General features: G+C 46.1%; 1 protein-coding gene across 1 annotated transcript; it reads left to right on the top strand.

Moving 5' to 3' along the window:
• Positions 1-545: 545 nt before the first annotated feature.
• LOC147452573 (pentatricopeptide repeat-containing protein At5g39350-like) lies at positions 546-4,921 on the top strand. The gene has a single exon (XM_086518210.1). It carries the CDS (start codon positions 1,008-1,010, stop codon positions 3,411-3,413), a length of 2,406 nt encoding a protein of 801 aa, XP_086374336.1. The 5' UTR covers positions 546-1,007; the 3' UTR covers positions 3,414-4,921.
• Positions 4,922-24,695: the final 19,774 nt, after the last annotated feature.

Genomic DNA, 24,695 nt, shown 5'->3' with positions numbered 1-24,695 from the left:
TTGTAACCTTCAACTTTAGAGAAGACAGAATGATCGTGTTGGCAAAAGCTCTCGAGTATGCAAAATTTGATAACTTTGATAGGGTGCGTGTGGGTGGGGTGAGAGAGAGAGAGAGAGAGAGATGTATCTTTTTTATTATTGTCCTGGATGGACAAATATGACCTGTAGGACCAAAGGTACATGTGATTTTTTATTATCATTTTGGGTGGTCAAATATGATGTATGGGACCAAAAGATACAGGTGATGAACTATATGGATAAGTGACTCTCAATGCTCAAGGATTATGTGACGAGACACAGTGGAGAGCCCACGCCATGGCTGGAGCGGAATGTATATAGGTATAGGTCATGGCTGAAAATGTAAGAAACAGTTTCAAAATTCGAAGGTGAATTCTTTCCAATCTAATTCATCATAAATATGAATGTGTTCATGATGCTCAATAAAAAGTCTACCAAGTACTACAAACCATCAAGTTTGCAATTCTTGAAGTTTAGTATGAACTATGCTCTTTTTTTCCCAGTAAAAGCATCAGAATTTGTATTAAGAGGGAGAGATCAAAAGCCATTTGAACAGGTCAAAAAGCTGAGAGTATCGGTGTTTCAAACGGCAAATTCCCTCGGTGTCAATGGCAGGAAGATGACATTCCTCATCTGTTCAAAGCTTTGGGCTTTATTCCCTCTTTTGTCTTTGTTCCCTCTTGGAGTCGGTTAGTCTTAGGCATTCCATAATCAGCTTTTGGTGGGAGAGATGCAACAGATCGTTTGATCAAGCTTACCAAAATCCATGTATGAGAGTTCTTTGTTCTGGTTTGAACTTACAGACAAGTTGAAGCTCGAGAAGTGCCGACTCTACAATATCAACAATAGGCACGATAGAGTCAAACGAATGGCTAACGAAGCACTCTAGTTTGGGTCCTTTTTGCTAGTGACAGGTGCAGTGAGGAAGTGAAATTAATCTCAAATTTCAATTTCAATGATGCAGTTCGTCACCTTCGTTATAGCGGAGAATGCAAGCTGTTGCCCTTCCCATATGCCACTGCATTAGCGCCACACCACAAGCAAGACAGGACAAGCTATGGCAGGACCTCTTCTCCAACCCGGATGAGTGGTGGGACAACAGAGCTGACAAGAAAGGCCCTTCCTCCCCAGATTTCAAGAAGAAGAACTCCAGAGAACCTCTCTGGCTCAACAGCGTACTCAAACCCAGTTGGGTTGATGGTCGCCTCGCGGCCCTTGACCAGAAGAAGACTAAGCAGAAGGACTCTTCTTCAAAAGTTCAACAGATCTCACATGAAATTGAAGGCCTTTGCAGAGATGGCCACCTCGATAAAGCGTTCAATGAACTCTCCCGCATCGATGCTCTCAATTTGTCCCCCCCTCCCCGTGTCTACATGTCACTCTTGCAAGCATGTATTCGACGCAAGTCCGCATCTCATGCAAAAACCGTCTATGCTCATCTCCAGCAAAAGGATGTGAAACTTTCTGGCTTAGTTGGGGACTGCCTTGCCATGACCCTTGCAAAATGCAGTTGCCTTGAGGATGCTCGAACAGTATTTGATAACTTGCCTTCCCGCACAGTATTTTCCTGGACTGCTATGATCCGTGCTTATGTAGAGTGTGGGAACAGCTTGGAGGCCCTGCAAATGTATGTAGGCATGCAAGAGGATGGTGTAGAGCCGGATAACCACACTTTTGTTAGTCTTCTCAAAGCTTGTGGTGAGACAGGTGACCTTCATAAAGGTAAGGAACTACATGAGGCTGTTCAGGACAGGGGCTTTAGCTCAGATGCATTTATAAGGACTACACTTGTAAGCATGTATTGCAAATGTGGGGCTATCGCTGCTGCAGAGAATTTGCTTCTTGAATCACAGGCATGTAATATCGAGTCAGTGAATGCAATGCTCTCAGCATATGTTGAGAATGGTCACCCTAAAAAGGCTTTACTTTTGTTTAGGCAGTTGCCTGAAGAAGGCATAAAAGCAGACGATGTCACTTTCAATGTTGCTCTCCAGGCATGCACTGCTCTAGCAGACATGGAAGACATAACACACGTAGGTCAACACTCGGTGAGATTTACGCCTCATGAAATTGGCCAGGCATTACATGCAGATTCCAAAAAAGGGGGATTTTCTGCAAAAACATCTCTTGGAACTACTCTTGTCAAGATGTATGGCAAGTGTGGGACCATTGAAAAAGCAGAGAATGCCTTTTGTGGGCTGTCCAAGCATGATGTGATATCTTGGAGCTCAATCCTTTCAGCATATGTTGAGCATAACTTAGGTGAAAAGTCTTTGCAGGTCTTTAGATACATACAACAGATAGGTATAGTCCCAGATCGTCAGGCATTTGCAATTGCTTTTCAAGCATGTGGTACACTTGCAGAAGGAGAAGATGATACTGCAGCAAGTCGTTATAAAGCTCTACAAATAGGTAAAGCATTGCATTTGGATGCTTGGAGGAGAGGGTTTGCATCTGATGTCTTTGTCGGAAATACAATAGTCAGCATGTATTGCAAATGCGGAGATTATGTAGGAGCGGAAGGTGCATTTGATGAGTTGCTGGAACGAAATACTGTGTCGTGGAATGTGCTGCTTTCTTTGTACATTGAGCAAGGGATGGAAGAGAAGGCTTTACAGCTTTATTTTCAAATGCAGGAGGAATGTATAGTTCTTAATGAGGTGACACTTGTATGTGCATTGCAGTCTTGCAGTGGAACAGGCTGCTTAGAAGTGTGTAGGCAGATTCATTTCATTGCAGCATCCACAGAGTACGAGTCAAATCTTCTTGTTTCAAGTTCTCTTATTTATGCATATGGGATGTGTGCAAGCATGGCCGATGCAAACATTGTTTTTAATAAATGCTTGAAGGATGACATAGTAATGTGGAATGCATGCATTGCTGGTTATTCTCGAGAGGGAGATTATGTGACCTGCGTGCAGCTTTTTAAGAAGATGCAAGAGGCAGGTGTTAGACCAGATAGAAGAACTCTTTCTTCAATTCTCTCTGTTTGTGCTCATGCGGGCCTTATTAGTGAGGGTGTTGGGTACTTTGCTTCCATGAAGAGAAGTTATGGCATAACGCCAGATTTGAAACATTATGTGAATGTTGCAGATCTTTTTGCCCGCTCTGGTGACTTTGAGAGACTAGAAGTTGTCTTGTGCGCAATGCCAATGCAGCCAGATTCTGACATGTGGGCATGCGTGCTGGCTGCATGCCGGGCACATGGCAACATGCAGTTTGGCAAATTGGCTTTTAATAGTGCAATCCAGCTGCAGTCTAAGAGTTCTGGTGCATTTGTTCTTTTGTCAAATATACTTGTTGATGCTGATGATGAAATGCTGGAATTTAGAAAGGATAGTGCTGGGCAAAGTACTCTGCTCCCACCCTTTAACAGGATTGCTGGTAGGATGTAAGGAGATGCTGCTTCTCCTATTTAACCAGATAGACTATCATTAATGCCGACTGCCTGATTGTTTTCAATGAGCTTTTTGATCTCCCGCAGTGGGTCAGTTGGGTTGTATATCTTTCTTTCAAGAGAGTTTCTTTGGGGTTGAGGTCACAAGATGATAACTTTTCATGTTGACAGACTCAACTTCTGGTTAGCATTCAGCAGCCAGCAACTCGATAATTAGAAGCATGAAAGTGATAGTTGTATTGAACAGAAGTGGCATCATGGCATAGAAGCAAACACAAACCAAAATTAGCAGGAAAGCTGAACCAACTTGAGATTCAGCTAAAAACTCATGCCCTTCTGATGTCTTCCAATCTGGGTCAAGCACCTCTACTGCAAGGCCTTCATAGAAGATGCGCCCATCTCCACGAGTTCAACAAATGGCAAAACCATTCGTTTTGCTGAACACTACCAAGGATATACCCACAGTCCAAAAGTACCGCAAAGTTCAAATGAGTTTTATTCAATCCAAGTGGAGCACAACCTCTGGCAAGCCTCTCACTTCACCCATACATTTCTCGACAAGGATAACTGGTGATTCTACTTTTACACCAATATAATGACACCTTAAAATCTAGTTTTGTGAGATAGGAGTGTTATACCACCCAGTGCATTTATGGAGGTTTTTTGGTGTGCTGCAGCAAAAAAATTACATAGAGAATTATTCGTACATCAAGAGAACACCCGACTGTATATAATGTTCTGGCACATTATTAGAAGCTCCTTGAATTGAGTTACTGAACAAGGCATCCTTCAAACAATGAGAAGAAAGAGTGTCGCCCTACCAACCACAAAAATGAAGACCTAACTTCATTGGCAGTGGTCGAGCAATCGTTTTAAGAATGCATTCAACAAGTCAGAAGTGTAACCTATTATAGTACATAAAGCATGTCTACAATCTCAGTTCACATATTGCAAAATATGCTTCAGCTCCATCTATGGAGCTAAAATAAAAGTTCTCAGTTTCCAATCTACTCATCTTGTGATAAGTCATTTTGCAAGTACAGCTGAACCTTGACTGTCTTCTGAAGCAATTGAAGCATCATGTGATTTTATCAGAACATCGATTAATTCAAATGCCGATGGCGTGCATGCTGTTGATGGTAAAGAGGGTACTGCACGAGATTGACCAAGATTCTTGACGTTACGGAAAGTGCTGCATCAGGTTACACAGACCACAGGAAGAAAGGCATGGGAGACTTTCTTGAAGAACCTCAACAAGGTGAGGTCTTTTCTCATTCTCTAGATGCGGTTCATTTTGTCTGTCTATTTGATCTATGTACAGAATAACAAGCACCTCAAGCTGTATGTCTCTGGTGCAATGTATGTTTCAAGGTCCTAGTGTAGTGGGATGGTTAGCATGTTATCCTGCTAAGAGGAGTTTTGGACTGGCAGAGTTCACTCTGCCCATGTAACATTACATTTGGCTTGTAGCTGGAAAATTTATTGTGAAGAAATCCTGTTTGAGCCCATTAGACTACACTGTTTTCTTTGTTGATAATTGTGGATCATCCTTTCATGGTGACAGACCCCATGGAACGTAGCGGGAGGGTTTTACAAGAGGAATTCATGGTGGTAACTAATTTCAAATTGCTACATCTTGCATCAGCCATCATATGTATGTGTGCTCTTTTGTCTTCTGTTTGTGCTAGTTGTATGAGCTTAAAGTTAAGAAATTGAGTCATTCCGATATCTTATCCCTGTTTTGAATGTCTTTAAACTAGTGTTTTTGCTCAATATCTCATTATGGTAAGTTTCTCTGGTTTATTCCTTTTTATGTAATTACTTTTTTTATTTTATCATTTTTTTGGTTTTAAAACAAATATATATTAAAAGTCTTCCTTCATTTATCCTTTTTCTTATATGTTTTGATTTCTTGTTATATGCACATATGGAAGCCCAGCTATGGAACATAGAGTACCCCGGAGGAATGTATCCCTCCTCTGCCACCTAGGATTAGCTCCATAGTGTCCTCATTGTGAAAAGGAATCACCGACTTGTAGCGGATAAAGACGGAACTACAATGTTGCTACATGTTGGACAAGAGATTCTTCGAAGGTGGCATGTGCCATGAAGCACCACTATCAATGATCCAATCTTGAGAGTCTGTAGTCGCAAGAATTGTCTCAATCTCGGATTTTGTTGGAGAAGTCTCCAAGGGAACCATCTTTAGATGGACGAAGGCTTGGGCCTTGGCTACAGTCGAGGAAGATGTCTGATGCAGTGGAATTGAGAAAAAAAGGTAGAATCAAGCAATCACACCTTCTTAATCCTTTGTTCTTTCCTTTTTGTTATTGATGGTTCCTTTTAGAGAGAGTCGGAGAGATGAGATGCACAGAGAAATGAAATGAAAATGAATTATTATATTAAACGTCTCCAAAAGGCCAAAATGACCTATGAGACCCCAAAAAGTTACATCTCCCAAGAATTTGATAAAATGTCAGGGGAAAAAAACAACTAAAATAAAATTGTAGGGCACTATAAGGGGAGTGACTAGGAGCTCTTTGGCAAAAAGTAAAGGTACAATCTCATGAGGGATTAGGAGTGTATAAAACATCATCATCGTCATAAGTGTCCCAGGATGTCCAACATCGGTTGCTGTCGAATCTCGTCAATGTCCTCCATGGTAAGTATTTTGATTGGGTGTCTCCTGTGCTGTAGTAGAGTAATACTGATCTTTTGCTGTAGTCTTTGTCAGGTATAGCTTGGAAGAAAGCTTGCGGCAATAGGACTTTTAGGGTATCCAAAACCAGTTTCCAGAGAACCACGATAGAAGGCTTTGCTGTCACTACGGATGGTGGAACACAGTTGCCTGCTTGGTTAGTGAAGGATGCGCATATTTGGATGTGCGGAGCGTCCAAATGTAGAAGCCTTAGAAGGGAGGATTGCATCCTAGAGTAGTCAGTAGAAGATAATTACTACGTAAAGGAACCATTTCCAGAGGAGTTGTTTGAACCCTTTGTGCCTTTTGGGGAAAGTGTTTGTCTAGGTCTTTCCTACCTATTGCTCAAATCTCAGTCAAAAATTATGATGAGGTACATGCAGGTGAGGACTAGCAATTGAAGGTGAGAGGAGCGGCCACTTGCAACCACCAACACAGAAGATAGTTCGGAAGGGAAACACAACACTCGGTAGGAGCTTGAGAAAGACAAACAGATCCACTCGTTAAGAATAGAACAACTTGCCAAAATTCAGACAATGCAACAGGCTGACAGGTAAGTGCTCAAAGGTAGCTGAATTATTGAATGCATTTCCAGCTTTAATTGCAAAGAAGTCTTTTGAAAAGCACCCCCATAAACTACACCCACTCAGTGAGATGATCAGAGATGCTAGGTAATGAGGACAGTTAGTGCCAAGAATGTTAAAGGAGGAGTAGCTCTACAGAAGAGTGATATAGATGAGTGACCGAGAATTAAGATTAGTTGAAGGAGATAAAGAGTACACCCAGATAGAAAAGCAACGATCATAATTAAGAACAATATATACTTGGCTCTTTGCACGAACTATACCAGGGGAACAAAGAGGCTACCACCAAAACCTAACCCCATCAACACAAAGTAGACCTACTTAGATAAAAGAGGTGAGGAAGCAGCTACCGAATAGTGAGATTTGGCTCAAACCATCAGAGGGAAAAGCCAAGAGAGTTTTTTAATGTGGGAAATGATAGCATTTAATCCTAGACCCATTGACTACGGGCAGAGGAACGCCTTTGAGTGTGGATAACTGTACGGTCCCTTGGGGAAAAATCTCTTGCACTTTGTAAGAGCCTTGCCAAGCAGGGATGAGCTTTTTGGATTTCCTTTGGTAGCAAGCCTGATAGAGTAGCACTAATGATCCGGGCTTGAATTTCGATTGGCAATGATGACGATCATGCCACGCCTTACGACGGAGCTGTTCCGCTTGGAATGTATTGGAGGCTAACAAGCGACTCTCTTCCAGTTGGGAGAGACGAGAGATGTAGGCAAAGTCCATACCCCAAACATCACAAACTACTCGAGGGGAGCCTGAGTTGAATTCGAAAGGAGCTATGGCTTCCAAACCAAAGGCTAGTTGGAAAGGGTGTGAGTGATTGTCGCTTTGAAGGAAGTGCGGTATGCTCAGAGGGTGCTGTGGATAGCTTGAGCCCATGAAGCTGGATGGAGATGGCATGCTTTTCACAGAAGGGCGATAAGAACCTTGCTCGTGCTCTCTGCCTGCCCATTGGCTCTAGGGTAATAGGCACAAGATTTGCGATGAAAAATCTTGTAGTTGGCCAGCAAAGTCGAGATCAGCTCATTAACAAAGTGAGTTACCCGATCATTGCCGATCTCCAGAGGATATCCAAACCTGCACAATATATTTTTGTACAAAAACTTTGCTACAGTATTGTGAGTGCAATCAGTTGTGGCCAGTACCTCTGTCCACTTGGTAGCGTAATCTGTAGCCACAAGCAGATACTTCCGATTACCTGGTTGAGTTGCGGGAGAAATTGGACCCACAAAGTCTAACCCCCATCTCTCGAATGGTAACCACGCCATCGAGACCTGCAGAGGATGGTTGGATTGCTTACTTGGTTTCGATCCACAACGCTGACAAACATCACAAAATTTTACATAAGTAATTGCATCCCTGAATACATAAGGCCACCATAGACCACTCTGTAGAATTTTTTGGGCGGTGCTGTGACCAGGGTAATGGCCACTAGTGGAACCATTATGGGCATCCTCAAGAATATGCTCAACTTCATAGGGAGAGACACACCGTCTTAGAATACCATCCAAGCCCGCGACTTGTAGAGCTGGCTCTTCCAATGAGAGGGAATGGTCGAGACTTCAACAACAACCTTCTCTTTGGCAAGGGAGATGCATTCTTTGGGTAAATGCCAGTGGATAGCAAATGCAAGACATCGCCGTACCATTCCGGGGTTGTATCCACCTTAAAGAGATTGCTATATGGAAGGTCGTCCGCAATCCTTGTACCTTCTTCCCCTGTTTCAATGCGAGAGAGGTGGTCATCTATGACATGATGCTTGCCGAGACGTAGGACCACCTCAAAATTAAACTCCTGAAATAGAAGTAACCACCTCCACACTCGACCTGCAACTTGCGGCTTATTAAGCAAATAGCACAAGGCATGGTGATTAGTAATAATTGTGAAGTGGACTCCTAACAAATAGTGACAAAATTTTTGTAGAGCATACACAATAGCCAAACCTTCCCTTTCTGTCGCGCTATAGTTGCGCTCTGCTTTAGTGAGCAGTCAACTTGCATAGTGAACTGACCGATCCAGGTTGAACTCCTTGCTAGGCTGAGTGAGCACAACATCCACAACCATTTGACTGGCATCTGTATGCACATGAAAAGTACGTTACCAATCAGGGGCAAATAGAATAGGTGCTTCAGTTAGGCATTTTTGAGGTATGCAAATGCTTCAACCTCGAGCTTAGGGTACAGTAGCATTGGTCAGTTGTGTCAATGGTTGAGCCACCTGTGCATACATACGAATGAGCCTGCGATAAGAGCCTGTGTGGCCTACAAAACTCTGAACACCTTTGGGATCGATGGGAGGCAACTTCATGATGGCTACTATCTTCTCTGGGTCAGGCGCTAAACCTTTAGCAGACACCACATGGCCTAAAAGTGTACCTTTAGTGACCAAAAAATGGCATTTGTTCCGATTGAGCTTCAAACGTGCCTCCCTGCACTTGAGGAAGACGGTAGAGAGCCGAGCGAGGTGCTCCTCTAGCTAGATTCTTCATTGGGGTCGAACATTGAGCACCCGAGAAGGTTGAAAAATCGTCCATGAATATGTGAAGATGATCCGTGAGCAACGGACAAAAGATAAGATATACTATGCGATTGAAAGACGGTGGAGCATTTTTCAGCTTAAAAGACATTCTGGTGTAAATGAAAATACCCCAGGGATTCACAAAAGCCGTTTTCAGCTAGTCACCCGGATGGATGCTCAACTGAACACGCTTAGTGAAGCGTGTGGGGATACCATCTGGGATGGTTACCTTGTTTAAAGTGCGGTAGTCGACGCACACGCGGATTTTATTCGATTGCTTCTTTAGACGCCATGACCATGGGTGATAGCCACTCAAAGTGCTCCACTGGTACAATGATCCATGCTTCTTGCATTTTTTTAAGCTCTTTCTTGACAGCTTCTACATACTTACAGGTGAGCTTGTAAGCTCGGCCTCTGACTGTGGCTTAGCCCCTTCAACCAGAGGGATAGTATGGACACCCAATTCTGGTGGGATTCCTTCTAAATCTTTGTAAGACCAGGCAAAAACATCTTTAAAGGAGTGCATACAAGAGACTACTTGATCGAGTAGCGCGGGATGATCCCATATCGAAGCGGCTAAGAGGATGTGCTGAGGGTCGTCAGGTCCCCCAGGTTGACTTCTCTGACTGGGTCAGGAGGTGTAGCTGGTGAGGGTGCATTAGAAGATGAAGATTGAGCTGCCTCTTGGAGCTTTGAGACATCATGGACTGGTGTTTGATCGATGTGAAAATCAACATACTCTACTTGTAACCATCCTGGTGGAAGCTCCTCAAAGGGTAAGTCCTCAGACACAGCAAAGTGCTTTTGCGTGGGTGGAGAGTCAGACATAGAGGAGGCTAAGGGGAGACTTAAGACATTGGTGAACTCTTGCAAAGGAGATTTCTTCCCCCTTCTATGATGTGTTATAGGTTCACCAAGGCATGGCTTCCATCAAGGGGGCAACAGAAGGATTATCCTTGGTGATTGTCACACTTGCTTCTGGATGATGTGGCTCGTTGGTCTCAGGTGTAGGAGCAGGGGAAGAGGGTGAATTTTCATTCAAGGGTTGAATAGAGACCACATAGCATGGCAACAATGTGGTAACCTCCAACCACTGCAGTAGATCTTCGTCGGACCCGTCAGGTGGGGTAGGTTGCTCCAGGTCGAGGTTGGACTCCACTAATAAAGAACTATGATGAACTACTGGATCCATACGTCCTTCGAGACGAATTGGTTTCATTGGGGAGCCAGGAATATGTATCCACATGGCGTTGTTTCCCCAATCATGAAGAGCTTTAGTGCGCCGCAGCCATGGTTTACCGATGAGCAAAGGAAATCCTCCCTCAACCTGGGGGAGACGAACCACAGCAAAATCCAAGTCAAAGGTAAAGTCTTGTACCTGCAGAGGCACCTTGTCCACTATGCCCACTGGGTAGACTATCCTCTTGTCGACCAATGTAACTATGAAGGGAGCAGGGCGAGTAGGTTGCAGACCTAAAGCAAACATAGTGAACTTTGTCATCAGATTGATGCCAGATCCACCATCGACTATAAGGAGGCCTGTAATTGGTGAGGGGAGAGGCGGGATAGGAAATCATGTAGGACTTTGAGGGCTGTACGGGAAGGTGCCCGCCACTAGGCCTTGCACCCGGGTACAGAGGCTGAAGGACGGTAAGGGTGTCAATTCTTAGATTTGCATCGAGCTTTAGCATGTTGTAAAGGGAAACTTGCTGAAAGGTGTTCTTTAGGATAGTCTCTGCTGTAGGCTTCTCGCTTTTGGGCAAAGCATGTTTTGGGACTTTGATCTGCTACAAGTCAGCTAGTGCTTCCAAGAAGGCCCCATCAATATCAGATAGCATAGAGGTCGGTCGGCTGTTGCCACAAAGGGGTGGCTTGTCAAATGTTGCAGACGGACTATGTTTGTTGAGGAGGAAATGGAAGAGCTGGACAATCAGGAAGATTGAGGCCTAGGGCTGCTCGTTGTGATCTAGTGAGGACACCAATGGGCTCCTCCACTTGCTGCACCCTATCCGTAGGGGTAACCACATGTGTATCAGGTGACGGTTGAGAAATGGTGCTTACTGCAATTAGGTTGAACTTCGGAAATGTGAACTCGTGTTGGTATTGATTGAGGTTGGAAGATGTAGATGCCCTTTGCTTGGGACAATCTTTACTGTAGTGATCCTTATCCTTAGGGCAATGACGGCAAGGTGGAGACCCTTCGGCAAGGGACACTTGCTTTGGCCCATATTCCCCGCACCTGTAGCACAAAATGGGACGATTGGACGGACGAGGCAGGGGACGAGGTGGTCTCTGCTCTTGTTGCATGGGGGTGGAAGCTGAGGTGTAGAAGCTCTGAGGACTTGAGGGGGCACTAGCATGATAAAAACTTTGAGATGGAAAGGCGCTTTGCATATTTTGCATAGTAGGAGGGGTTGTCAGTAAAGGGGGCATGAGGGTTGGATGGCCATAGGGAGAAACCATATTGGATGCAGGTGGGGCGAGGCTCTGTTGAAGCGTAGGGGAGAGGCTATGTTGTAATTGCCACAATCCCTTCAGATGGTAGCACTCCTTGTCATCATGGCCGGACTTCTCACAGAAATGACAGTAAGCTCGAAGCAGACATTCCTATGGAGGATGCCCGTGAGAACGGCGGGAGCTACACCAGACGATAGCCTTTAGACTCCTGATGAGCCTTGAGCTCCTCCAGCTCTCGCTTGATCTGGTTCGAAGCTTCTTGATGTGGAGGCTTCTCCTGGCGAAGAAATAATGATCTCTCCTCTTGAAGAGCTCGTTGTAACTTCAGGGCTCCTTGCATAAATAAGTCAAAGGGTTAGAGGGACTTTCCAAAAATACAGAGGTGGTCTCTGCGTGACGGGGGTCGGTGAAGAGCTTCCTAGCCCCTTCTATCCTAGTAGTAGCCGCGACAAATTCCTCCAAAGTGGCTTCAGGTCGGAGACTCTCTCGGAGCTTTTGCGGAGAAGTCTTGGGAAGAGCCTTCTCCACCCATTTCTTGACCATAAATTCTCTTGGTTGTTGGGGAAGCTTTGCGATCAGAGACTTTGTCCTTGTCATGAGTTCTGCAAAAGTCTCATGCGGCTGTAGCACTAGGTTAACCAACTTATCTAGAACCTTCTCTTGGAAGTCCCCTGGTCTGAAAGCTTCACAGGACTGCTTCCGTAATGTGGCCTAAGTCGTAAAATGGTTCTCAGTAAACTGATTGTACCATTTATCAGCTAAGCCATCCAACGTTGATGGGAAGAGCACGAGGTAGCATCTGCTCTGTTGAGCCCACGACCCCTATAGAGAGGGACAAACCTCCTAGCATGGTCGTCTGCATCCTCTGTGGAGGTCCTCTGAAAGTCGGAAACTTTATGTTCACCTTAGCCAGGACACTTGTGAGCTCCTCCATGGCTGTTTGTTCTGGAGCTTGTTGCTCAAGAGTTTGCTGTAACACAGTGGGCAAGAACTGTACTGGGGAAGGTGACTTGGGAGGTGAAGAACTGTTTGAGGGAGTGGAGGTAGCCGCGTGGGAAGGTAGGGGTAATGGGGCTGGTGGACTTCTACTCGGCACAAAGGGTTGGTGCTTTCGATGGTAGTACTTCAGAGGACTCAGTAATGGACTTTGTCGATCTTTGGACTGCCTCGTATGTGTCATGCACTAATCAGAAACCCACCCCAAGCTTTGGCACTAAGACTTTTGGCTTAGCTGGTCCAGACTCCACTAGACCAGTGTGAGTGACAAGGATGAGTGACTAGACCAGGACGAGAGACTAGACCAAGATGAGTGACTAGACCGGGACCAGAGACTAGACTAGGACGAGTGACTAGACCAAGAAAACTAGACCAAGACGAGTGACTAGACTAGGTGGTCTAGGACTAAGCTGGACAGACCAAGCTGGACTACTCTAGTCCAGACTAGCAGACCAACCCATGTGAGAGCTTAAACGAGCTAGTTCCTCGACCTGTAGGCCCAATGGAGTGAAACTTCATTGAGGCTCCACCGGGCGTGCCAAAACTGAGAGCACCTGTAGCAGAAATAATGTGTTGCGCTCTCTATTGTAGGTGCTCCTCAATTTAATGCATGTGAAATCTCACTCCAATAGAATGAAAACACTGTAACAGTGGAACATGAAACAGCATGGACTTCGACTAACTCAGATGAACCAGTACAGACTCTAGCATGGAAGCGCACTCTGCTCCAAGCCCAGACTCACGGGAACAATGGGGGTGTCCAGGCTCAAGATGTGTAGGGAGGGTGTAGGTGAGGTGAGTGATGTAGGCTTGACCCGACGCTAGACTCAAGACTCATAAAACCATCTAGAACAGTGTATTAGACTCAAGCAAATGTGAGCATATATACAACTCAAAAGGGCAACCAACGGATAACTTAAATCTCTCTGATTGCCCAACTGCACCTATCCCCAAACTGTGGTGGAGAAGAACTGGCCACGGTGTCCTCTAAACCACCCCTCCTGCCACGTGTCAAGTCCACCAAGTGTGAATCCACAACCAACTGTAGTTGTCTTGTCTTTCCGTGTAGAGTGACACTGTAGCCCAGCTACAGCGCGGTCTGGATGTGATAGCTAAATGGTTAAAATGATCATGATTTGTATCTGAGACCCTCAATAGAAATGTGATTGATCAGTGACTGATGTCTTTGCAAAAGTGTTGGATTGGTGGAGTCTAGTGCATGAGTACATAGAGTGGGTGTCTATTGAAGAAAGTTTCTGTCCTTTTGCTGTTTTGCAAGTGCAATCGAAGGCGATTACAATTCTTTCAAGAGGAACAATGTCACAAAGTGATGGCGTGGCGTGTCCAATTGGAAAGAGAAAGAAGTGGACGAGAGGACAAGAGAAATTGAACCTTGAAGATGGGCCAAGGGGGCTAAGGGGTTAGAAAAGAAAATCCTAATCCCTACCAACTTATGGAGCACCCGTCGAGCGGCCTAAAACCTAAATATAAAAAGCTTGAGCTCTGAGGCAGCTTTCCGTAAATTGAGCTGAAGAGCTGACGTGATAGCTAGACGGATTTCCGTGTTTTGTGCTAGCTGGCTCTTGGCAGTTTTGCGCGAGTTTTTGGTGGCAAAAGATTTTGAGTGCAAGAGCTTTTAGAACTGGAGCTTTTGGGGCTCTGCTTTTGGGCACCCCTTGTACTGCTTATAAGGACCCTTGGGGCCTCACTTTAGAGAGCATCTAGATGCAAAGTCTTGGAGAGAGTTGGAACCTCGGGAATTGTACCTTTGTGAGTCTTTGGGGCGAGTGCATCTTGGCTCGGAACTCCACTGTGCCATGTTGACTCTCCTCTTCTCTCTCTCTGTCAGATGTAGTGGAATTGAAATGGTGAAGATCTAGGTTTTACACTTCCAAAAATCCTTTACTTCTTTTCCTTGCGTTACTAATTCCTTTTAGCTGGAATGATGGTTCCTTTTACCTTTCCTTGAAGAGAGGAAATGAGAGAGTGCGGTAGAGATGTGTGGAGGGAGAGAGGAAGAGAGAAAATGACACCCGATAAGATCCCAATCAACCCTCTCAAGGGCCCCCCACACCGTTGCTGATGTGCTATTTGCTTTAGATTGCGTAAATGGAATGTACACATATGCAATACCTCAAGCGTAGACTCTATTGACTCGAATGGTGAATGTCGCCGCGGTAACTCCTCAAGACGAGGCACCTTTGAGGCTTATTTGATGCACCTTTGGATCCTTCTCGATGTGGGATTGCGGATGGCCACCAAAGGGTAAATTTGGGGCTGAGCTACTCTCCAAATGAGAGGAATGAAGGGCTAAAAATGCAAATTTCGACGATGCCGATGATGGACAGCAATGGGAGCACTCAATGACGGCGAGGGAATGGCCGAGGAGAGGCTCGATGGGCTACCGGAGTACCAGACCGCAATGAAGTGGCTAGCGAGGCCAGATCCAAGACGATCCGGGGAAGGAAGGGTTGAAATTTGAAAATGCTGGGGTTGATTTGCAATGATGGGCAGTGCTAGGGCTGATCTGGTGTTTTCATGCAAAAACGCTAGGGCTGATGACTTCTGGAGGAGACGCTAGCTGGTCTAGAAGCAAAATGCTATGGTTGAGCATAGGATGTTGACTATTCAACAAGCTTTGCATAACCAACAAATATCCCATTATCTGAGATCTTGCATGCGCAATTCTTTGCGGTTGGTCCATGGAAATTTCAAGATGTCTTTTTCGGGAGTGGGCCACTATGTGTTGACATATTTTTCTTGCAATTATCAGGAATAGGTCCATTTTCCTTGGTCCAGAGAGAGCTCTCATGATCAGATTCAGAGTGCAAGTTTTACATGAGGAATCCTTTTGGACGAGGGAGGCTATTTATGATACCATATTGGAGCAGACAATGGTTGAGGCCAACTACTTCATGGATATCAGAAAGTTTGTAGATTTGTTTGAGAGTCGGTTTAGTGAGGCCTTGGGGAAGTTGGTTTGGTTAGAGAGATGTGCATCGTCCTTCCCTTGGCTTTTGTGGTGGACAATGAGTGGGTTCATCATGCCTCTCTTACAATATGGTTGTACCATAGATGTGCATCTGGTTTTGGGGTACATCATTAGGAAATGTTAATGTTAGAGTGGATGCCGATGATTTTGGAGGCACGGCCTAGGGGTTTCATAGTCCCTTGGCTTTTGTGAGCTTCTACAAGAGGTCTTTATAGCAAATGCTTTATATCAGTCAGATACACAACACTCCACTTTGTGGTTTTCACTATGTTGCCACTGGTGGAGAGAGCTTTTGTCAGGTGTAGCGGAAGTGTTTAAAAATTTAGCTCGGATCTAGTACTTCACACAAACACAAGGGACAATTTACTTCACTTGAAAGACTGGATTGAACTGAAAGAAAGAGAGAGACACAAGAGAGAGAAAACAGATGACATCGAATATCGGGTTCCAAATCCTCAAGGGGACCCTTGCTTTGTTGCCAAAGCAAGTACTTTCTTTATTCTTGCACAATGCTGATACAATGACTAAATGTTGAGATGCTGATGCTAATGGGTACTGATGCTACTGATGCTGGTTACTACTGAAATACTGAAGGGTGCTGCGGGTACTGATGGGTACCGATGGGTTCTATGTCGACAACTAAGGACGACGATGAGGTAGTGATGGGTACTCAGGGGTACTGCGGGTACTAATGGGTTTTGTGACAACGATGATGACAAGGTATTGATGGGTTCTATGTCGACGACGACGATGACGAGGTATTGATGGGTTCTATGTCGACGACAACGACGGGGTACGGAGGGGTTCTGTGTGTCGACGACAATGACGTTGACGACGAGGTACTGATGGGTTCGACAATGGTGATGTCGACGACGAGGTACTGATGGGTTCTGTGGATCCTTATGCTGAGCTAGACAAGGGCCGAGCCAAGGCACAAGGGGTGCTAGGCACTGGGCTACTGTGTCGACGACGACGATGACACTAAGGCTGAATGTTGAAACTACTAGCGATGTCGACAGCTAGGGTCTGTAACCATGACGAGGCTAAGGGCTAACAGCAGGTTTGGCTTCGGATTCTTCGACTGATGCCATCTCTTTCCACAACGCAACGGTACACTTGGGGTGTTGCTGCTTGGTCCACCCTCACGGGCCATGCACTCCATTTTGAGCTAGCCTCCACCAGCAGGATGATAGTGATCCAGGGGGGTTCGACCTACACGTCAGCCTATAAGAGAGCTTACCCCCAAGAGTGTTGCAGTGAGGGAGAGGTGTGTTGGTAGCTCGTGTGTGGCTTGACACTCTGGTTCATTTGGCGGGTCCGTTGCTTCCGCATCTGCGAGGCTCGCCCTATCCCACCGTCGTGACTTTTGGTTGGAGCTGATTCATACTCTCAAGGGTCAATTCAATAGACTTTAGGGCAGCTCCGAATGCATCCGGGAGTGCAAAGAGGCTTTCCTGCGACTCTAGCGCCGAGGGCCTTCTTCACCATGGTCCAGGGTGCGCCCAGATGGCACTACCGGCCACCTGTGTGGCTCTTTCCTCCTACCATTTTGTGATTTAGCCTCATTGTACATATTTTGTTTACTCATTGGGAGAGTCTCCCCATGCTTTTGATATAACCCTCATTAGTAGAGGTGGTTTGTAGCCCTATGGGAAGGTTTTATTAACTAATGGAAGGATCTTTTTCCCGTTAAAAGAAAACAAAAGTAGCCTGGCAGGTTATCACCTTACCATGTTCTCAGTGGGGGCTGGGGATCATCAACCCAACACAACAGAGCAGAGCCCTTCTTGGGAAGTTAATAGCTACTGACTTTTACCGAGAGCTACTCTCAGCTCCTTCCAAAACAAACTCGTAAATCTGGGGTCTCTGTCGGAGACAATCCTCTCAGGCATGCCATGTAATCTGAAGATCTGGGCCACAAACAGTCTCGCTAAGTGATCCGGTTTGACTGTTTTCTTCATTGGAATGAAATGAGCCTGTTTGCTAAATCTGTCAATAACAGTCCAGATACCATCGTGACCACTCTGTGTCCTCGGGAGATCAAAAATGAAATCCATCGCAATACTTTCCCAGGGGCGCGTGGGTATGGGTAAATGCTGTAACAATCAGTGTGCCTTATGCCTATCAAACTTGACCTTCTGGCATACTAAGCAACTGCGCACAAACTCTTTCACATCCTTTTTGAGTCTCGGCCAAAAGAAGTATCTCTCTACCCCCTTCATGGTGGTAGCAATGCCGCAATGACCCGTAAAAGGTGGACAGTGGCATTCAGCCATAACCTTTTCCCTCAACGGCTGTGTAACGCACAACATAGTCTTTTTTATCAAGTAGCCTTCCCGAAGGGAGTATCCAGCTATTGTCTCCCCATCCCATATCCGTGTGAAAATTTTTGCAAAATCTGTATCTGTGGCATACTGATCAACCATATCCTCGAAGCTCCTATGATGTATCGCGGAAATAGCCAGAACCAACGGCTTCCGAGACAAAGCATCTGCCACCACATTCTTCTGTCCCTGAACATGGACAATCTGGAAGTGAAACTGTGACAAGATGTTCGCCCACCGCGTCTGCTTTTCCGAAAGTTGCTTCTGTGACAAGAAGTGGCGCAAACTCTGATGGTCTGTAAAGACAGTAAAATCCGCTCCAAGTAGGTAATGCCGCCACTAAGTAAGAGCATGGATAACCGCCAGCTCTTTCTCATATATCTGTGCTGTCATCTCCGGCCTAGAGAACAATCGGCTCTCGTAAGCAATGACATGGCCTTCTTGCATCAAGACCGCACCCAGACTACGACCACAAGCATCACAATATACTTCAAATGACTTCTGCAAGTCCGGCAAAGTCAAAACTGGTCCCGTAGTCAATTTCTCTTTCAAGGTCCGAAAGGCAGTCACCTCTGTGGGTCCCACAAGAAAGGGACTCCTTTCTGTGTCAAGACATGCAAAGGGGAAGCAACCTCTGCAAACTTTCGTATGAACCGCCTGTAGTACGAACACAGTCCCAAGAAGCTTCTAACTTCATGGACATTCTTCAAATCGGGCCAATCACAGATAGTCTCTATCTTGGCCGGGTCCATTTGCACTCCAGCTGCCGAGACAATGTGTCCCAAAAAGTGTATCTCTGGTAGGAAAAATTCACTTTTCTTTGCATTAATCACTAACTTGTGATCTCGTAATGCCTGAAAGACCTGAAGCAGATGGTCTCTGTGTTCTGTCTCATTCTTGGAGAAAACTATGATGTCGTCAAAGAAAGTGCCAACAAATAGTCTGTACTCTCGAAAAATCCTGTCCATCATCCGGTTAAATGTCGCAGGAGCATTGGTTAAGCCAAAAGGCATCACCAAAAACTCAAATAACCCAAAAGTAGTCCGAAAGGCTGTCTTGTAGACGTCTCCCGGCGCGGTTCGGATTTGATGATATCCACTCTTCAAGTCAATCCTGCTAAAGCACGAGGATTCCTGTAACCTTTCGAGTATATCATCGATCCTAGGAATCGAAAATCTGTTCTTGATGGTGATTTTGTTGAGAGCTCTATAATCGATGCACATCCTCCAAGATCCGTCTTTCTTCAAAACCAACAACACTGGAGAGCAATACGGTGAAGTACTAGGTTGGACAAGACCCTTTTCCAAGAGGTCTTTCACTTGGTTCATAATCTCTTCATTTTGTGCTCGGCTCACACGGTAAGGTGGCCGGTTCGGTGGTGTGCTTCCAGGTATCAGATCAATGGTATGATCTTCAAGACGAGCAGGGGGTAACTCTCCTGGTAGGCTCTCTGAGAAGCAATCGGCATGAGAGTGGAGAAAATCTTGGCGTTCTTTATCAAGTTTAGACATATTTGTCCTATCCTTATCGCTCAATTCTTTCATAAAGATCGAGTAAACAAACGGACTCGATTTCATTAATTTTGAAATGGCCGAAGCCGATACAATAGGGACAGACTCGCCCTTCAGTTTTATATCAAGTACAATTGTTCTGCCCTTTTCTGTAGTCAAAGTCGCTTTTCTCGCCCGATAATCGACCACGGCGTTGTTCTTGTGGTACCAGGGAATCCCTAAGAGAACATCACAACCCTCCAAAGGCATTATGAAGAAGTCCTCATGCCCCAAATACCCCTGACAATGCAACCAAAGTTAGCCAATGACAAGTGTAATGGCTACGTCCCTGCCAGGCCGCTAGAACTGCCTCTGCAAGTGGTCGCATCCAATCAGGAGTAATCTCGAGCCGTGCCGCCAATTCCGGTGAAATGAAGTTGGCCTTGGCTCCTCCATCAAAGAAAATCAGGGCCTTTGATCTTTCACTTTGCCCCAAGCTCGGTAAAGTTTTGTACTCTCATCCATGGTGTCGGGATCGGTACCCACACAATCTGGAACCAATCCTGTTTTCATCTTGCCTTTTCGTCCACGTTCCTCAGCTGCTCTCGAACTCTCAGGCCTGTTGTCGTCCTTATCATTCTGTTCTTTCTGTGCCTTTTTAGGGCACTTCGCGGAGATGTGTCCCTGTTCCCCACATCCAAAGCACTTCCCCTCTTTGATGAATCGAGCTCGCTCTTGAGGAGTAAGCTTGGGTCGTGCATCCTTTTTCTCTGGGTTGCTCTTTTTCTTTCTACTTTCATTCCCAGAAGTCTGTTCGGCTCGTTGTGTCATGTTCTCATCTGTGGGGTAAGTCAGACTGCCAAAGTGAATGGGAAAGCCCCACTTCGCATGACTCATCAACTCCTGAATAGAAGCTGACTTCTGCTCCAAGCAGTGATCTCCGATCTCTGTAGGTAGACCCAAGGTGAACCGCTCAATCTGTTCTCTGAACATGATCTTCTTGAATGAAGAGGCGGGTAGAAAAGAGCTCCAGAATCTTTCACAATAAGCATTGATTGTATCTTTCTTGGTCATCCGAAGATGGTTCCAAGCAGCTCGTATATCTCGTTCATATTCTTTCGTCAACCAAGAAGAAATAAAAAGCTTTTTGAATTTCAGCCATTTAACTGGCTCAGTCTTGTTTAAAAGAAGCGTGGACCACCAAGTACGAGCGTTCCCCTTAAGGTAAGAGGTAGCTCTCCGAATCTTGGAGTGCTCTGAATAGCGTCCTCACGCGAAAGCGATGTCAAACTGCTGTATAAAAGACAAAGCCTTCGAAGCATCTGAGTATCCTGAAAAAGTATCAAACTTGATCGAGTGGTCACCTTCCTTAAACTCTCGGACTTTTTTGCTTTTATCTTCGAGAAAGTCATACTGGTTGGCTTTGTAAAAATTCTTCTTATTCGCATAGAAGTTTCCATCATCAGAATCTGAGCTGTCTGTAGACGAGTCCTCAGTAGAACTGTCAGCCTCTGGGCGAGATTTGGCCTTCTTTGCCTTTTTCTTGCCCTTTCCAAAGCTTTGTTTCTTGCTTCGCTTTTTACCTTTTCTGTCTTCTTCACTCGAATCAGAAGAGCTAGAAGAACTGTCACAAGAAGAAGAAGAAGAACTGGGTACTCCTTCAAATCGAACACGCTTCTTCTGTTTCTTTGCCTTGTCAAAAGTTGACTGACGACCCAAATATCCCGGGAAGTCAGTGATTTTTTTTTGCTTTTTGCCGTGCTTTTTGGCTTTCTTTTGCGGGTCAAAAAGTTGAGCAATCCGTGCATCAACCACCTCTTGTAATTCCTTCTCTGAATACTGTTTGTGATCGGAAGGTTTCTTGAGAGCAGGTTTCAGTGGTGGTGTAGTGGTTTTCTGCCACTGTGCATGCACTTCCTGAAAAGAAGTCTTGCTTATATATTTTGTCAATTTCGGATCCTTTGCAAAACTGAGCATCATCTTTTTTGCATCGCCGATCAATTGGCCACGCTTCATCTCTCTTTGCTCTGCCTGAGTAGGCCGAGGCGGGCCATACTCTCTATCAGAATCTTCGTTGTGATCCCTGCCCGCATTTCCAGATGCAGAGGGAGTCAACTGATCCTTGTGTGAAGCCATAGGTGCCGCGGAAAAAATTGGGGATCGGATTTCCCGTAGAAGAGAAATCGGCCGTGCTCTGATACCACTGTAACAGACTTGGACACTCCAAGTCAAGAATCAATCACGACAGCACCAAATAACCACTTCAAACAATTCACAGATCACAATAGATTTGCACTGGCCCAATGGAGTTCCGTGCCTAGAGATATTGGCCCCAAAGATTGGCGCCCCTTTCGGTATTTCTTTTTGTATTAATCAGTTCAAAGTACAAGAGAGTGGGTCGGGATTCACTCTCAGACTCTGCGTCCAGATGCTCTGAGAAGTGAAGGCCCAAACCACTTATTTAAATGTTTACGAGGGATGCCAAAAGCAGAGCCCCAAAAGCTTCAAATCAAAAGCAACTGCTCTCTCTCTCTCACAGAGAGTCAAAGCTTGAAAGCAAAAGCATTCTCTCTCTCTCTCATTGCGTAGAGAAAAAGCAGGACGTCCGTACGGTTGGCCGCAAAACGCGCCACAAATCACGGAATCCGTACCAGCTGCCACGTGGCATTTCCCGGCAAATTAGGGTTTGTTGAAATTAGGGTTTCAGCCAGAAATTAGGGTTTGCTGAAAATTAGGGTTTCTGGCAGATTTAGGGTTTGCAGGAATTTTAGGGTTTTTGTTGTTCGTAGCCCCATCATCACTTTGTGACAGCTGTGCCATAGGGCAGTCCCAAAGACAGTGACACTGACTCTCCAAAGGATGGTCACAAGCTGCACATGCTGCCGAGAGGCCACTATATACAAGCCTGCTCCCCACTACTGTAGCTCTATGTGCAACCAGCCACTGGAACAGTGTGACTCGCCGCAGCTGTCTGGCGTCCCACAGCCTCTCCGAAAAGGTTGAAAAGAATTCAACTGTGAGACCCTCCTCCTGCCAATGAGGTGCTGTAGCTAATCTCTCCGTGCTGCAAGTATGTGACGTCCCAATCGAACAGTGTACTAAAAGAAAGGAACACGTGGATGGTCGACTGAGGAGAAGGGGTCCCTCCAAAACCACTCTCCAAGATCCCACTGCACTCGTGCCAGTGGACAGCACTCCCGGGCCCACGGCCTCCAGTGGCCTGTCCCAAGAGCAGCTGGGTCAGGATCTATGACACACGTCCTCCCACAGATGTCCACAACTCGGATCCTCTAGAAACAACACTCTGCAACATGTGGGGCCTCTAATGAGACTCTGTGTAATCGCCCCTCGCCCTGTAGCTCAAAAACCATGGAGGGGACGGTCTCTGAGCAAGCCCGAACTGCGATGAGGACCTCCAGTCGCGTGAAGGCCCCCATCCTTCTAGGCGTTGCTGACTCGAGAGGTGTAAGCCATTCATCTAGTCCTGCCTCTGTGATGTCCTGACAAATGCTCTGCACCCCTCTCATGCCCTGTAGCTGGATACTCTGAAGCTCCTCTGACAAACCTGAGAACTGTAGCCAGTCACCTAAAGTGCGTGTTGGGCCCTCTGCCATGGGACCCCAAGAAACATGAGGCCTACTACCAACCAAGTGGCCTCTCTGAGTGTTGACCATGGGGTTCCAAACAAGGGGCTGTCTCAGGCGCTCCTCCGTGCAAGTGGGCCGATGCTGCTCAAGGCCTCTCCGTCGCTGCTCCCAAGAGCGAAGTAGGCTTACAACAAAACGATCCTCCAGTCTCCTGCTCAGACCAACTCTGCGCATCTCTGTGAAAATCCATATGATGGAAGGTCTTTAAGGGCCTCCTGCTAGAGGCACTCTAGCTCTAAGCCGCTGAAGCAAAAGTTCCTTCTAGGGCTCCTCCCCTGGAAGCGGTTCTTTGACGACAAACTTCCCAAGAAGGGCTCTGCTCTGCTGTGCAAGGTCTATGATCCCCAACCTCCCCTGAGAACAAGGTAGAGTGATGATATATCAGGCCACTTTGGCCCGAGCTATCTGAGTGTCGCGCCTTGACTACAGGAAGTTCCTGATCAGCCTCTCAACCTGGCTGATGCAGGAGCTCGAAAAGATCCAACAAGATGTAATGTATCACATAGTAGCCAGCAACACCTGGTTGGCCACTACAACTCTGTCTGCCAAAGAAAGTCGTGCTAAGCTTCAATGTAGCAGCTTCCTCTTGATGGACAGGAGGAGGGGAGCAATATGCTTCTCTGGAGACAAGTCCAAGCCAACCTGACAGCCCAAGTATCGAAGTGCGGTCCCTGGGGGGGTCCATATGAAACCCTCATCTGGCAGCCAATCAGGCGCAGGAGCACTGCCAATCGAGAAAGCCATTGTCTTCCTTTAGTTGATCAGTGCGCCTGATGCATAACAAAACGCCTCAAGAGCCTGCTCACACCTACGTAAGTTGGCCTCCTGGCCCTCCAAGTACAAAGTTGAGTCGTCTGTGAACTCAGCGTCCAGTAGCTCATCGCCCTGAATAGGGAGCGCTAAGCCACGTAGACCAACTTACTGTGAGACCAAAAACCTGCTCATCGCCTCAGCATAGAACAGAAAGAGGAAGGGGGCAAGAGGGCAGCCCTGTCTGACCGAACGTGTGAGCATGAAACGATCTCCTCTTCCTCCTGCCAAAAGCACCCGACTGTGTGCACGTCTGTAGAGAGTTGACACACCTCTGATCCAAGCATCAGAGAAGCCCATCCTGCGTAGAGTGCCCTCCAAAAAGTCCCAGTCAACTCTATCGTAAGCCTTCTCAAAGTCGAGAAGCAAAATCACCAGATCCTCACCACGGGGGCGCGCGAGGGCTGACACCTCCCAAAAAGTAAAGATGTTGTCAAGGATACTGCGCTCCTTGACAAAACCTGTCTGGGTCCCATGTATAATGCACTCTAGAAGTGGCCGAATCCTCAAATTCAAAGCTTTGGCCAGAATTTTGTAGGCCGAGTTGAGGATGGTGATGGGTTGCCACTGCCGAATCTCATCCAAGGAGCCACCCTCCTTGGGAATGAGGTAGATCAAGCCCTCACTCATGCTGTCAGGCATCTTTCCTGTGTGTAAATGTACTGAAAAGCACTGCATAGGTCCGAGCCAAGCAAGTCCCAGTACTCTAAGAAAAAACTGGGAGTCAAACCATCCTCGCCAGGACAACTACCACGGGAAAGT

Source organism: Adiantum capillus-veneris, chromosome 8, assembly GCF_014529385.1.
Source record: "Adiantum capillus-veneris isolate H3 chromosome 8, ASM1452938v2, whole genome shotgun sequence".
NCBI classification, from domain to species: Eukaryota; Viridiplantae; Streptophyta; class Polypodiopsida; order Polypodiales; family Pteridaceae; genus Adiantum; species Adiantum capillus-veneris.
Note: the sequence above shows the minus strand (reverse complement) of the source record. Positions and strands in the feature narration are given on the sequence as shown.